Source organism: Diabrotica virgifera, chromosome 5, assembly GCF_917563875.1.
Source record: "Diabrotica virgifera virgifera chromosome 5, PGI_DIABVI_V3a".
In the NCBI taxonomy this organism is placed as follows: Eukaryota; Metazoa; Arthropoda; class Insecta; order Coleoptera; family Chrysomelidae; genus Diabrotica; species Diabrotica virgifera.
In genome coordinates, this window is record NC_065447.1 from 49,874,437 (window position 1) to 49,888,338 (window position 13,902).

The following is a 13,902-nucleotide window of genomic DNA, read 5'->3' on the forward strand; positions in this document are numbered from 1 at the left end:
AATGATGAAAATGAGAAAAATAAATGATTTTCCCGCTCTTTTTTACTAACGCCTTTGCACAAACCGGTACCGGTAAAGTGGTGGAATTCAGTTATACTCCGGCTGTGTTTGGAGGTAAGATATCCGGTATTTTCAAAGAAAGTGATACAATACGAAACAATTCTGTGTTTTACTAACGAGTAAGTATATTATTTGCTATCGCTTTTTAGAAAAGTGTATTCTTTCAGATTTATTTCACTTTATTAGAAAACTAGTTGAAGATTTGTTAGTTCATTTATGAGTTAGTTCATTTTAGTAGAAATTATTTCTTATTATGTGCCGTATTATTTCAACTTTATGCAGTTTCTAATTAAAAATTTAAAAAATTACTAAAGTACAATAAGTATTATTTCAATATTCTACTATTATTTTATTAGATAGGTAGTTAGAAACCTTCACGTTTTTGACTTGTTTCACTTTATTATAAAATCAACAATAATTATTGTAATAGTAATACTTTTAATATGCAATGGTTTGATGTTTGTATTGATACTTATGTACTTATTTTTTGATAATCCAATTTAATTAGATTCTTGTTGACTATCAGCTTCTGGTCTAACTAACCGGTATAATATTATTTATACTCTTGTTTTAGAGTGGCGTCTTCTAGTCTAGAGTACAAAAATACTTGGATTAGTAGCGAAAAATTCCTCATTGGATAATAATTCCATCAATGAAAAACCCGTTAATAATAAATGTGAAACTACGGAAGAAGTAAGTTTCAATTTGTATTACTTTAATATATGTATAAATACACATTTTTTTATTATAAACTAAGGCTTTTACTTGTTTCTATCAAACAGTAATAGTATCTTACGTAATAATAGTAAACTTACGTATATATGTGAAAAAATACAAAAAAAAAACTATCCCCGCTCGTTGTCTGAAAGAGCCATGTACCGAAAAGTGCAGACTTAAGTGCTCCGATAATATCAATACAGCAAACAGATATGGTATTTTTTGCAAGTTCTAGGAATTGGGCAGTTTGCTAAAGCAAAGAGCATACATAAATTCTTGTATGGATGATATTCAACCTAAGTACAGGTACACAAACGCTGAGAATCCTAGGCGCTGCAACCAGGCTTTCCATTTTGTTATAAATGATGTCTCAAAATTAGAGTGTGCAAAACATTTTTTAAATCAACTTTAGATATTTCTGACCGCATGATTTTTACAATACAGACTAAGATTGATGCAAATGGTTTTGCACTGGATGATTTAAGAGAAAAACATTGAAAAAATGATCCCGAACAGAAAAAATGATCCCGAACTGATAACCGATATCAAGGGGCATATTAATTCTATACCAAGGGTCGAATCTCACTGCCTACGCGTTTCTACTTCAAGAGAATACATAGAAGGCAGCAAAACCATTAAAGATTTATACAATGATTTTAAATTAGAACAAGAGCGGAACAATAAAGAAAATGGTACATATATTACCTATTATAAAATATTTACTACTGAATTTAATATCGGTTTCTTCCAACCAAAAAAAATAAATGCGATCTGTGTAATACCTACAACAATTCCAATGTTAATGAAAATAAAGACCTGGAGCAAAAATATAAATCAAATTTAGAAGAAAAAAAAACTGGAGTAGGGCTGAGAAATTAAATGACCGAAACAAAGTCAGCCAAAATGTAAGAGTAGCTAGCTATGCTGCAATGTCATACAGGTCAGTCTTCTTCATTTTATTATAAATCAAAACTGAACTGTTACAATTTAACGGTGTCGGAACTGACAGAAAGAATCTAAGCAGGCATATAAAAATGTACACTGTTATTTTTGATCTAAATGTGATGCAAAACGAGGCTCCATAGAAATCGGTTCTTGCATATGGGCCTATTTAAAAAATATAAGTGAAGAGGGCGATGGTGAAAAAAAAAGTCATATTCTATTCAGACAATTGCTGTGGACCAAAACAAGAATAAGTATATAACGTCGCTGTATTTATTCGCTGTGCACACGTTAAAAATTAAGAGAATTACACATACATTTTTAATAAGGGGCCACAGTCAGAACGAAGCCGATAGTGTGCACAGTCTTATTGAGAAAGAAGTTAAAAAGAGCTTGAAATCTGGATCTATTTACACTCCAGACCAATACGTAACTTTAGCAAGGAATGCTAGAAAATCGAACCCACCTTTAATTGTGTTTAATTTTGCAAGAAGAATTGGGGTAGAACTTTACGATTAATACTGAGGGAGAAAATGTTAACTGAAACGAAATCAAAGCAATACAAGTGAACAAAGATATCATACAAGGATGAGACTTATAAACAGGTAGATGTAAGGAACAAACAAAAAAAAATAGGATCAATAACGGAAATAGCACTCAACCCGCCTATACAGAAAAACAAAAATTGAGTACAAACAAACGGAAAGATTTGCAAGCATTGCTATCTAAAGGATTGATTCCTTCTTTTTACTCCCAATTTTATAATTCAATAATTGAATCGTTTTTTTAATTCATAGTTCTAAGATAAACGTTGTGCCATATTTGAGAGTAGCCACACAAGTTTCTTGAAACAATCTATTTTATATTTTCGGTTTATTTTTAAAATGTATTAACATCTTTTCATTGTATTATTATTGTGTTACTTATGTTTTAGTTTAATTTTGTAATCAGGCAATTTTGTTAATAAAGATAAATAAACGAATAATCAGTATTTTATTATAAAGAAAGCGAAAATTCATTTTGTGTTTAAGAAAATATAGAAACAACTAGGATTAATTAAGTGTCAACTCAAAGTTTTTACATCAAAACTGCAACAAACCTAATTGTTTATTTTACATGACAGTTCATTTAGCAATAAAAGAGCATCATGTAGAATTATTTCATCGGCGCAGAATATATGTTTAATCATAAAGTGAAATAACTCTAAACTATCAAAGGAACAACACATTTGCACCCTTAACAATAGACGAGAGGATTAGCATTTACTAAAATCTAAGAGCTTACTAATTAAACTCTCCACACCAACCTTTAGAATTCCTCTCTAACCCGTATGATTTTTGTGAAATTAATTTTTAACCTGTACTGTGCAAAACTTAAAAACTTTGACTGCAAATTCCCACAAACTGTGTTTTTTGAGTTATTTCTTTTTTTTATTAAAGGTGCGATATAGTGATCTTTGTATGTTTTAGAAATATGATTAGGGAAGTTGGTTACCTAAATGGTTATTCAAGAGCCTTGCGACATAGTAGCTACCTACATTCTTTCCGTAATTTTAACATGGTGTATCAACAACATCTATAATTTTAAAACTACACTAAATTCACACTTAAATTCAAAACATTATTCAAAAGAAAATAACTGGGTAAGAATAACTGGGTAGATTGAACAACTGGCTAATTAGAAGGATATGATATAAATCTTTGATGATTACTAGACTTAGTCTTGAAATCTGAGGAGATTTCTTTATTTTGAGCAAAAATAATAGTTAAAATGCAAGGATTGTTCCTTCAAAATTTGACATTTTAACTCATGTTCTTATGTATGTAAAAAATCGGTTAGGATTATGGTTCTAAATATCATATCCGGTCTTTAAACATTGAATGATATGACATTGCATATATTGCTTCTGAATTTATTCTGGCAATACCTTGAACAAGTGCAGCCAAGCGCTACTTTGAATGGTAATTACATCCTCCTGAGGTGGGTTATGACACAATGGGAATAGAGGCAACCGCATTGCTGACCATCTAGCTAGGAAGGCGGCAGGCCTATGTGGTGATCTATTTGGTAGGTCCTAGTAGGACCTGGTGATATTTTTGTTTATAAAACTATAGGCTATTGATTATGTGTTTTAGAAAGGAACTACAACGTTAACGGGGTTTTATTATTTCATATAGTCAATGGACCTCTAAATATGAAAAAACCGCTGAGTACTACCATTTAAAGGGGTGCTTTTTTTGAGAAAGGGGTGAATTAGTCCCTAGGCACAGGGCGAATTAAGGTGAGTTCTAACTATGCACTTTTCGTGCAAACACGTCTACAGGGAAATTGTTCCAGGTCACACAGATCACATTTAAAAGTAAAAAATATATTTTTTACAAATATACATTCAAAAGAAAAGCAAGAAAAAACACGAAAGATAGCAATTTTGTTTATTGCCCCATAACTTTTTTCCACGGAGATATAGCTATAGGCATTGCTTTACAGAAAAAAAAGTTCCATCCTTTCTATTTAAAATGACGTTTCGTAGAAGTACCTATGATTTAGAGTTTCCAAAATATGATTTTTCAAAGTTCGCCACTCACAGCGATTTTGGGACATTTTCCTTGTTACTTCGCAAAAATTGTTCTGTAACTTTTTTTTACGTAGCTTTAGGTAAATGCAATGTTACATTTAATAGGAAGAAGATATGGTTTTTCAAAGTTTTATACTTTTAATAATTTTTGATATATTTTACGATTATTTTTAAATTTCTCAATATAACTATTTTTATTGTATATTTAGATATATACATTGCTAAATACAAAAGAAAGCTTATTTTCTTTATTTTAAAATGGTGCATCGTAAAAAATTCTAGGATTATTTTTAAACGAGATATGCTTTTTTAAAATGTGACATATACACATGCAATAGATCCCACTAAGTTGGAACCATATGGAAAATCAATGGGAAAGTCCCCGTAGCTGGCTGTATACCATAGTTAAAAAACCATACAGAAGTAAAAACTTCTTTTGTATATTGGTATAAAAAGTTTTATTAAAAAACATAACAAAACATAAACAACATAAGTTGGTCTGTGTCCATTGAACTGGCAAGAACCACAAGTTCTTAACGAGCAGGGAACCATGTTGCCCTTTGAGCACTCCTAGCACATTTCATCTTGTAACATCGACTTGGAGTCGCTACAAATATCATTTAAGTATTATGTAAACCATTAATATCGATGTAACCTTTTTCAAAAAGTTGCTAGTTTCTTTTACGAAGCAGAACGCACTGAGGATGATCTGATTCAGATTGAAAACGTTTTGCAAATCCTTTTGGAGGACTTTTATGTTTTTTAATAAAACTTTTTATACCAATATACAAAAGAAGTTTTTACTCCTGTATGGTTTATCATATGGAAAACTTTTTTATTATCAACTTTATGAAAAAAAGTTATTCTTTATAAAATGCTCTGCATAGTCTAGTACAGCGGTTCCCAAACTGGGGGGCGCGCCCCCCCTGGGGGGCGTGAGAACATATCAGGGGGGGCGCGAGACAAGTTGAACATTAAATTAAATTTAGTTATATTTTTCTAAAATTCAATACTAACCGCTTGTTAAACTGTGTCTGGTAGCGCAGAGTAAGCAAAGGTTATCTCAAATACCTCTTTTTGACAACACTGTGCATGAAACGCCGCATTAATGATATGACCGAAGACGTACAAAACCAGGTAGTTGATGCAATAAAATAATCGCCATTTTTTGCTATTCAGCTAGACGAGAGTACTGACATAGCACAATGTTATCAGTTAATTATTTATGTTCGGTATATTCAAAACGAAAGAATGAAAGACAAGCTACTCTTTTCTACAGAGTTGGAGACTGGAAACCACGACAAAAGCTATTAAATGTTATGAAAGCAGTGTGAGAGTTTTTTGACAAACATGAACTCTCTTGACAAAAACTGATCAGTTTATGTACAGATGGCGCACCTTCAATGCTAGGTTTTCGCTCAGGCTATTTGCAATTAGTAATCGAGAAAAATGCTGATGTGATTGGGATACACTGTTTTATACATCGACAAGCCTTGGCAGCAAAACCCCTTCCAAATGAACGTATGGCTGTCTTAAAGTTGTGTATTAAAGTAGTGAAGTACATAAAAAAACAGTTCGTTGAATACTCGACTGTTTAAAACGCTTTGTGAAGATTTAGAAAGTGATCACAAAACACTGCTACTTCATACAGAAGTACGATGGCTCTCAAAAGGAAACATGTTGGTAAGATTATTTGACCTTTGAGATGAAGTAATCACCTTGAAATACCAAAAGGAAAATGAGCTAAACATGGCCTTTAAAAAACATTGTACCCAAGTAATATTGGCTTATTTGTCAGACATCTTTGACTCGTTGAACATCCTCAACCTAAAACTGCAGGGTGGAGACTCAAATATAGTAGTTACTCATTGTGATGGAGGCTTTCCACTTTGGAGGCGTAAAATATCAGCAAACCCCTGAAATTATTCAAATTTCTCTAAAGTAGAGCCAATCTCAGAAGAAACACGCAGAAGAAAGGACATTTATGAAGGATCAAGTTTGAAAATCCAAATATCAAACCATTTGGAGAGCCTAATTGAAGAGTTCCAGAAATACTTCCCAAACACCTGTGACAATTTTATTTACAGAATGTCAACTGATCCATTCCATGTCAACATAGACTCCCTGCATGAATCACTTCAAGAAGATGCTTTGCAAATAAATCCAAATGATTTTTTGCACGATTCCTCTGCCAAATACTTTGTTATAATGGCCAAACCTTCATTTTGGTTAAAATATTTCAAAGTGTATCACGGGAAGCTCTTCATTTACATTTGCCTTTTTCAAGTAACTATTTGTGCGATTTTCAACACTTGTGGCAATTAAAACAAAGTATCGGAATAAACTTGATGTTGCCAGTGACTTGTGCTGTGCACTTACTAAAACTCAGCCACGAATAGGAATACTAGTAAATAAAATGCAAGCACATTCATCTCACTAAGCAACATAATCTATTTTTCTTTTATTATTAATTTTTGTATTTTATGGAAACTGATACTGTTGTATCTTATGGCAGAATAAATAAATGTTTTGTTTTCAAGCTAATACTTATTTGTATTTGTTTTGTTCCTATTTAGGCGCATACAATTTATTGTAAGGGGGAGGGGGCGCGAGAAGCTTTCATTTCAAAAAAGGGGGCGTGGTACAAAAAAGTTTGGGAACCCCTGGTCTAGTACCTAAGATACAATCACCAGGTATAAAATTTTATCAATAGTGTACGAGGTATGTTAAAAAAATGAATTTCGCTCAAGAGTAAAGTACCTTTGTATTTCACAATATCGAAAAGTGTTATTAATAAAAGTTATTTGGAATTAAAAATTATGTTACAATATGCAATCATACTTTTCTAATTGAAGAAATAAAATTTTTTAAAATTTGTCTCAAATTACGGATACTCTTGGATATTCTACGGATATATTGTCTCAAAATAGTCCTTAATTTTTTTTGCAATACACCATTTTAAAGTAAAGAAAATATGCTTTTTTTTGTTTTACAATGTGTAATACCTAAATGTACAAGAAAAAAAGTTAAAATGAAAATTTTAAAAAATAATCATAAACAATATCAAAAATCATTAAAAGTATAAAATCTTGAAAAACCATAACTTGCTTAAAAATAGTCGTACAACCTTACACAATAGACCATTGTAAAGGTAATTGACTTCTCTTTGTACTAAATATAAATACCTAGAAATGCGTAGAAAAAGTTACGGAACAATGTTTGCGAAATAATGGGGAAAGTGGCCCAAAAATGTTGTAAGCGGCGAACTTTGAAAAATCATATTTCAAAAACTGCCAATGCTAGAGACTTTTACTAAAAGTCATTTCAAAGAGGAAGGATGAATGTTATTTTTCGCTGAAGCAATGCCTATACCGATATCCCTGTGGAAAAAAGTTATGGGACAAAAAACAAAATTGCTTTCTTTCGTGTTTTTTTCTTGATTTTCTTTCGAGTATATTTTTGTAACAAAAAATATTTTTGATTTTAAAATGTGATATTTTGATAGTAAATGTAACCTGGAACTATTTTCCTGTAGACTTGTTTGTACCAAAAGTGCATAGAACTCACCCTAATTCACCCTGTGCCTAGAAACTAATTCACCCCTTTCTAAAAAATTCACCCATCTAAATGGTAGCACTCTTCGGTTTTTTTTCAAATTTAGAGGTCCATTGACCATATGAGATAATAAAATCCCGTTAACGTTGTAGTTCCTTTTAGCTCTCTTATTTTGAATATAATCAATAGCCTACTACAACAATCGCGGAAATTGCCAAACGTCACTCCCACACGTAAACCGTAAATATATGGGAAGAAGCGCAAGGGTGTATGAAGACTTACCAGAGTAACACTAAGAATCCTTGAAAAGCATCAAAAAGTACTTGGGACAACTTATATTTTGGTCATGTTAGCATCACGCAAATTCACTTAATAATATAAGGTATGATAGACGGAAGAAGTGGACCAGGTCGAAGAAGACCTTCATGGCTTAGAAACCTGAGTGAATGGTTTAACAGATCCTGTGCATTCCTTCTCTATCAAAAAATTGGTATAAAGTCCTTTTCATGAGCATTTTTCAGTGCGTCACAAATGATAGAAAAAAGGTAAGTCCGTGATAACACACATTTATGACATTTATTCTAACATGACATTTTAGTTAAATCTGACAATTGTCACATTTTATTTGCAATTTGGCATAAAAACAAATCAATTGTGTTTATTGCATTTATAAAATGGTATTTTCTTTGATTTGTATAGTCTTATAAATTGTACAGATTATATTCGTAGATATATTATATAATTCGTAAATAATTTTTTTCGATTATAGCGCCATCTATCGACAACCAGAACAACTAGAATAAATGTTATAAATGTCACATTTTTTTCTGTCACATACAATTTAATGCGTTGGAAAGAAATCGAAAAACTGTGACGCACTGAAAAATGCTCACGAAAAGGACTCTAGCCCACTTGATAGCCAATGCCTGATAATAGAGCATGACACAGGAAGAAGAAAAGAATATACGGCTTTCTTATGTCAGAGAAGAAATTATTTAAGGCAGATGATCACGTACTAATATATAACATCTGCAGTGAAAAACAAGGCATAGCTGTTTCACCTAGTTCTCATCGATTTAAGACTTGTTAGGTAAAACAGTACATTTAAAACAATATACGTTTACATTTTTGTATAAAACTGGTCTTCATCTCATAAAGCTAATAGACCAAGGCGGATCTGTTTTGAGGTGGATGTGAGAGGCGGCATTCGGATTTTTCAGATAAAGTTAGGTGACAACTTCAATAATTATAATTGACTTATGCTCCTTCTCAATATGCCCGGAACATTAATAAAAAATTAAAATATTTAAACATTTCGAAAAACGTCGATTTTTTTCTACTTTCATTGCCTATAACTTTAAAAAGATTCATTTTGGAACAAAGTCGTAGGGAAATAAAGTAAAGATAATTGAATGTTGTATGATACACGACTGGTTTAAAATATCTTAAATTATTACCCTTTCTGCAAAATAGCAATAAATTCAAAATAAGGGGGTAGAAAAGCCTGTTTTTATTCAATGTTTTTCAACCATTTTGGTTGCACTTATAACCTTCGTTTTTATTTTAGAAAATTCTTACAGCATACTTAAGCCTTCTACTAAATACCATTAAAATCGATCTAATAGATTTTGCATAATAATTTTGCAATCTGAATTTTTTTAAAAATAGTTCAAATTTTTTAAAAACTTTCTGAATAAAAAGTAGACCATTTAGAAGTTTGCTTTACTTATAAATAGGCGCTCTACCTATCTAATACACTTTACAAAATTAAAATCCGATTATTTAAGCGGCCTCAGCACTGTTTTAAAGTTATATCCAATTTTTTGGCTTATAAACAAATACAATGAGGACGTTTAAGTTGGAATAAATTCATTTTTTCTTCAAACGTCAAATAATGATGACATTACTTATCTAACTTGATCCTGTCAAAGTTTGATGTCTCCGCCGGCAGCAGTTTTTTTCCCATTTCTTTACGGCGGAGGGAAAAATGTTGTCATGGCAACAATATGAAACATGTCACAAAGCAACAATACAAATGTCATTAACAACAATTAAACATCATTTTTATTTATAGTAATATTAAAAGTACAATTAGTTAATGAGGCATTTTCAAAATTGAAACCGTGCAAAAATGTTCCCGACTCTTGATACGCATTGGTAATTGTTGATGATACTGATGGTCGAACACAACTTTCAGCAATCATTCCCGATGTTGGCGAATCATGAGGGTTTATCCCACCGACGACTTAATTATTTTAATTTCTAACATCTAGACGACTTTGATAGTCGTCACAGTTAATTTCGAGTAAAAATAGCGTATGAATTGTACTATTTATGGTTGAAAATTGCTACGTTTGAAGAAAAAATAGTATACTTTATTCGGCAAAGAAGCACTTTTCTTGACTTCTTGACCTCTATTACGCGCCTTACTTCGTTCGGCGCGTAATATCGGGCGCGTCAAGAAAAGTCATGCTTCTCCGCCTCATAAAGTAATATACTATTCTCGAGAACGGGCGACTCTGGAGATAAATCTCGAAACAGATCGGTTTTATTTTTAAATTATAATTTTTGGCATAGGCCTATATTTGGCCTATATATCATACTAGTGACGTCACGTCAGCCATCTGAGTGTGATGACGTAATCGACGATTTTTTTTAAATGAGAATAGGGGTCGTGTGATAGCTCATTCAAAAGGTTATTCAATTCTCTATTCACTAATATAAACATTAACATGATTATTTATACAGGGTGCCCAATTTTTTTTTAATTAAATTAATTGAGACAAAAAGAAGAATGTATATAATTTATTTAATCCGAAATACATTTGACTGTTGTCCTAAAACAGGAAAAAATGTTTATTTGAAAAATAACTTCTGTTTTTCGCTTAAATTCAATATTAAAGTTGCCACCCACCAGTCTCTTAGCAGGTTGAACATTTAATTTAAGCGAAAAGCAATGTTTATTTTTCAAATTAATATTTTCTCTGTTTTATGATTGCAGTAAAATATATTTTGCATTCAATAAATTACGTAAATAAGTACGTTCTTCTTTTTGTCTAAATTAATTTAATTCAATTTTTTTTTATTTGGGCACCCAGTATAAATAATTATGCTAATAATGTATAAACATGTTCAATTTCTTTGCAACACGAAAATGCAGCAGCTGCATAATACTCTGGTTAAATCGATTTTCTGTCCTACTTGGATTGATAACTTACTTTGTTTTTCGGTAGATGGCTCTAGTTCATCCGTGACATTTCTTTCTTTGTAATTCGGAAAGGCCCAAAGTATGATACGTGGATAAGTCGGAGAGAAGAGGATATGGGACTACTGATGAGGGGGAAAAGACCTCCGAAACCGGTATAGACTCTTCCTGCACTCCAAGATTTAACCATTTTAACAAATTGAAAATGTTTATACATTTTTAATTCATTTACTCTTTTGTAGGAGTGTTGGAATCTTTCTTGTAGGAACTTACCACGCTGAGCAGATGAGTTGTGAATTATTTAAAATTCTCTCATCTTAATTTCCTCGGGATCCTTTTTGATTTATAAATTTTGAAAATCTCAGGAGGTGTAACCAAAGAAAGTAGTCCACATGTTGTCAATCTGGTGGTATGGAGACGATATTTATTGTCGTTTTCTGCGCTACTTCGATTGATAACTTACTTTGAATTATGCTAATGTTTATATTATTAAATACAAAATTGAATATCCTTTCGAATGAGCTATCACACGGCCCCTATTTTCATTTAAAAAAATCATCGATTACGTCATCACACAAAGACGGATGACGTCACTAGTATGATATATATCCAAAAATTAGAATTTAAAAATAAAAATCCATCTGTTTTGGGATTTATCTCCCATTCTCGAGAAAATGAATTTATTCTTTTATAACTTTAAAACGGTGCTGAGGCCGCTTAAATAATCCGATTTTAATTCTGTAAACTGTATTAGATAGGTAGAGCGCTTCTTTATATGTAGAAAAATTAGCCAACTTCTAAATGGTCTACTTTTTGTTCAGAAAGTTTTTAAAAAATTTGAACTTTTAAAAAAAAATTTAGATTACAAAATTATTATGCAAAATCTATCTATCAGGTCGATTTTAATGAAATTTGGTTGACGATTTAAGTATGTTATATGAATTTTGTAAGCAAATTACGAAGGTTCTAAGTGCAAGCAAAGTGGTTAACAGTACCGGCGCTAGGCTATAAAGCGCCCGCCTGCAAAACTAGCATAGGCGGCCTTCGGTTTCTTTTAAATTAGTATTTTGTATAGCACCAGCAGAAAAAAGCTCATTTTGGCGCCCCCTAAACAGGGGCGCCTGCCTGCGGTGTATCCCTTGCAGGCCAGTTATCGCCGGCCTTGGTGGTTAAAAACATTAAATATAAACAGGCTTATTTTGTCCCCTTATTTTGTATTTATTGCTATTTTGCAGAAAGGGTAATAATTAAAGACATTTTTAACCAGTCGTAAATCATACAAAATTCAATTATCTTTATTTTATTTGGCTACGACTTTGTTCCAAAATGAATCGTTTTAAAGTTATAAGCAAAGAAAATAGAACAAAATTTATGTTTTTCGAAATTTTTAAATATTTTAATTTTTTTATTAATGTTCCGGGCATATTTGAGAAGGAGCATAAGTCAATTTTATTATTGAAGTTGTCACCTAACTTTATCTGTAAAAATCCGAATGCCACCCCGCACATCCAAAAATTGACGATTTTTCACAGATCCGCCCTGGTCTATCAAAGTAGTTGCTAATTTTCTTATAAATCAAAAACGTTGAAAGCTACGTGACTTTTAACTCAGAATGTAGCGTCACATCTACACGAGAAAAAGTAAGTAACTTCCTTAGCAATTTCATCATAAGTCAATAGTCTGTGATAGTTCTAACTTCTTCTTCAGCCCGCTTTTGTCCATCTCCAGTTCTACAGTTAAATTTTCAATTTCAGCTTCCAGCGCTCTGGTTCTTCTAAACATTTGGACGTAGTTCATTTGTAGCTGTCGCTGGTATCTGAGGACCTTTTCTTTTTCTTGTACCCAGATTCTTCTTTCATTTTCAAATTGTTTGGATTTAGCCGATATTTCCTTTTTAAGAGTTTCTATTTCATTGACGCTTTCTTCTTCTGCATCAATATCTATTTTCTTGATTTCAATATGGTCGTTACTACCATCCTCATTGATATAATGTGCTTTATTTCTTCCAGGTTCCACATGGGAATAATCTTTTAAGCTCATATCTGAGAGTTCTTCTCTCAGTTCTTTAATTTCTGCCTTTAATTTTTCTGTTTCTTCATAATTTGGATGAATTGTCATGGTTTTTTCGTAAATTGGTGATGGTAAGGCTTTTAGTTGTACTATTTGCCTTTTGAGCTCCTCAATTTCTTCATCTTTGGAATTTGTTATTGAATGTAAATTTTCTAGTTCTTGGTTTTTTTGTTCCAGTTGATGTCGAAGATCACGTTGGTCTGTTCGGAATAGGATTAACTCCTGGTTTTTATTAGTTTGATCAATCTGAAAAATAAAAAAAAAATATTAGACAAGGCGAAAACGGCAGGTTCGTTGGAAAAAATACTCCTATGAGATTTTTTTGCATAATCACATTTGTAATACACCCCAGAATAAGGTTCAAGAAGTCGCCCTTGTAATTTTTTTTTGATGGTTTTCGAGTTATAAGCAATTTAAAATTTGAAAAACGCAAAAATGGCCATTTTTAATACTTAATAACTCGGTTAAAAATTATTACTATGAAAGTCAGAAAGTGACTAAATCAAAGTTTAAAGCCCCCCCCCCCTACATGATCTTGAAGAAAATTGTGTCATTAATTTATTACTAAGCTGTTATTTTTAATTATTAACAATAAGCCGTAAGAGCGTATTGACGCGGCTGTAAATGTGAGTGCGAGTAAGATGCTCCATTGGACTACCGGAATGGCATCTCTCTCGCACTCACCATAGACGGCCGCCTAATACGTGCTGGCGCTCATTATTATTACTTAAAAATAACAGCTTAGTAATAAAATTATGACAAAAATTTCTTCAGGATC

The 13,902-nt window shown here is 32.0% G+C and overlaps 1 protein-coding gene across 3 annotated transcripts in view; it reads right to left on the reverse strand.

The window, feature by feature from the left end:
- Positions 1-3,644: 3,644 nt before the first annotated feature.
- The window catches only part of LOC114341392 (leucine zipper putative tumor suppressor 2 homolog), a 621,793-nt gene continuing 611,535 nt past the window's right edge, over positions 3,645-13,902 (reverse strand). For all 3 annotated transcript variants that reach the window (XM_050652486.1, XM_050652487.1, XM_028292203.2), the window contains one exon: positions 3,645-13,370. In XM_050652486.1, coding sequence (XP_050508443.1) covers positions 12,720-13,370 — 651 coding nt within the window. In that variant the 3' untranslated portion in view covers positions 3,645-12,719. The remainder of the gene's footprint in view (positions 13,371-13,902) is intronic.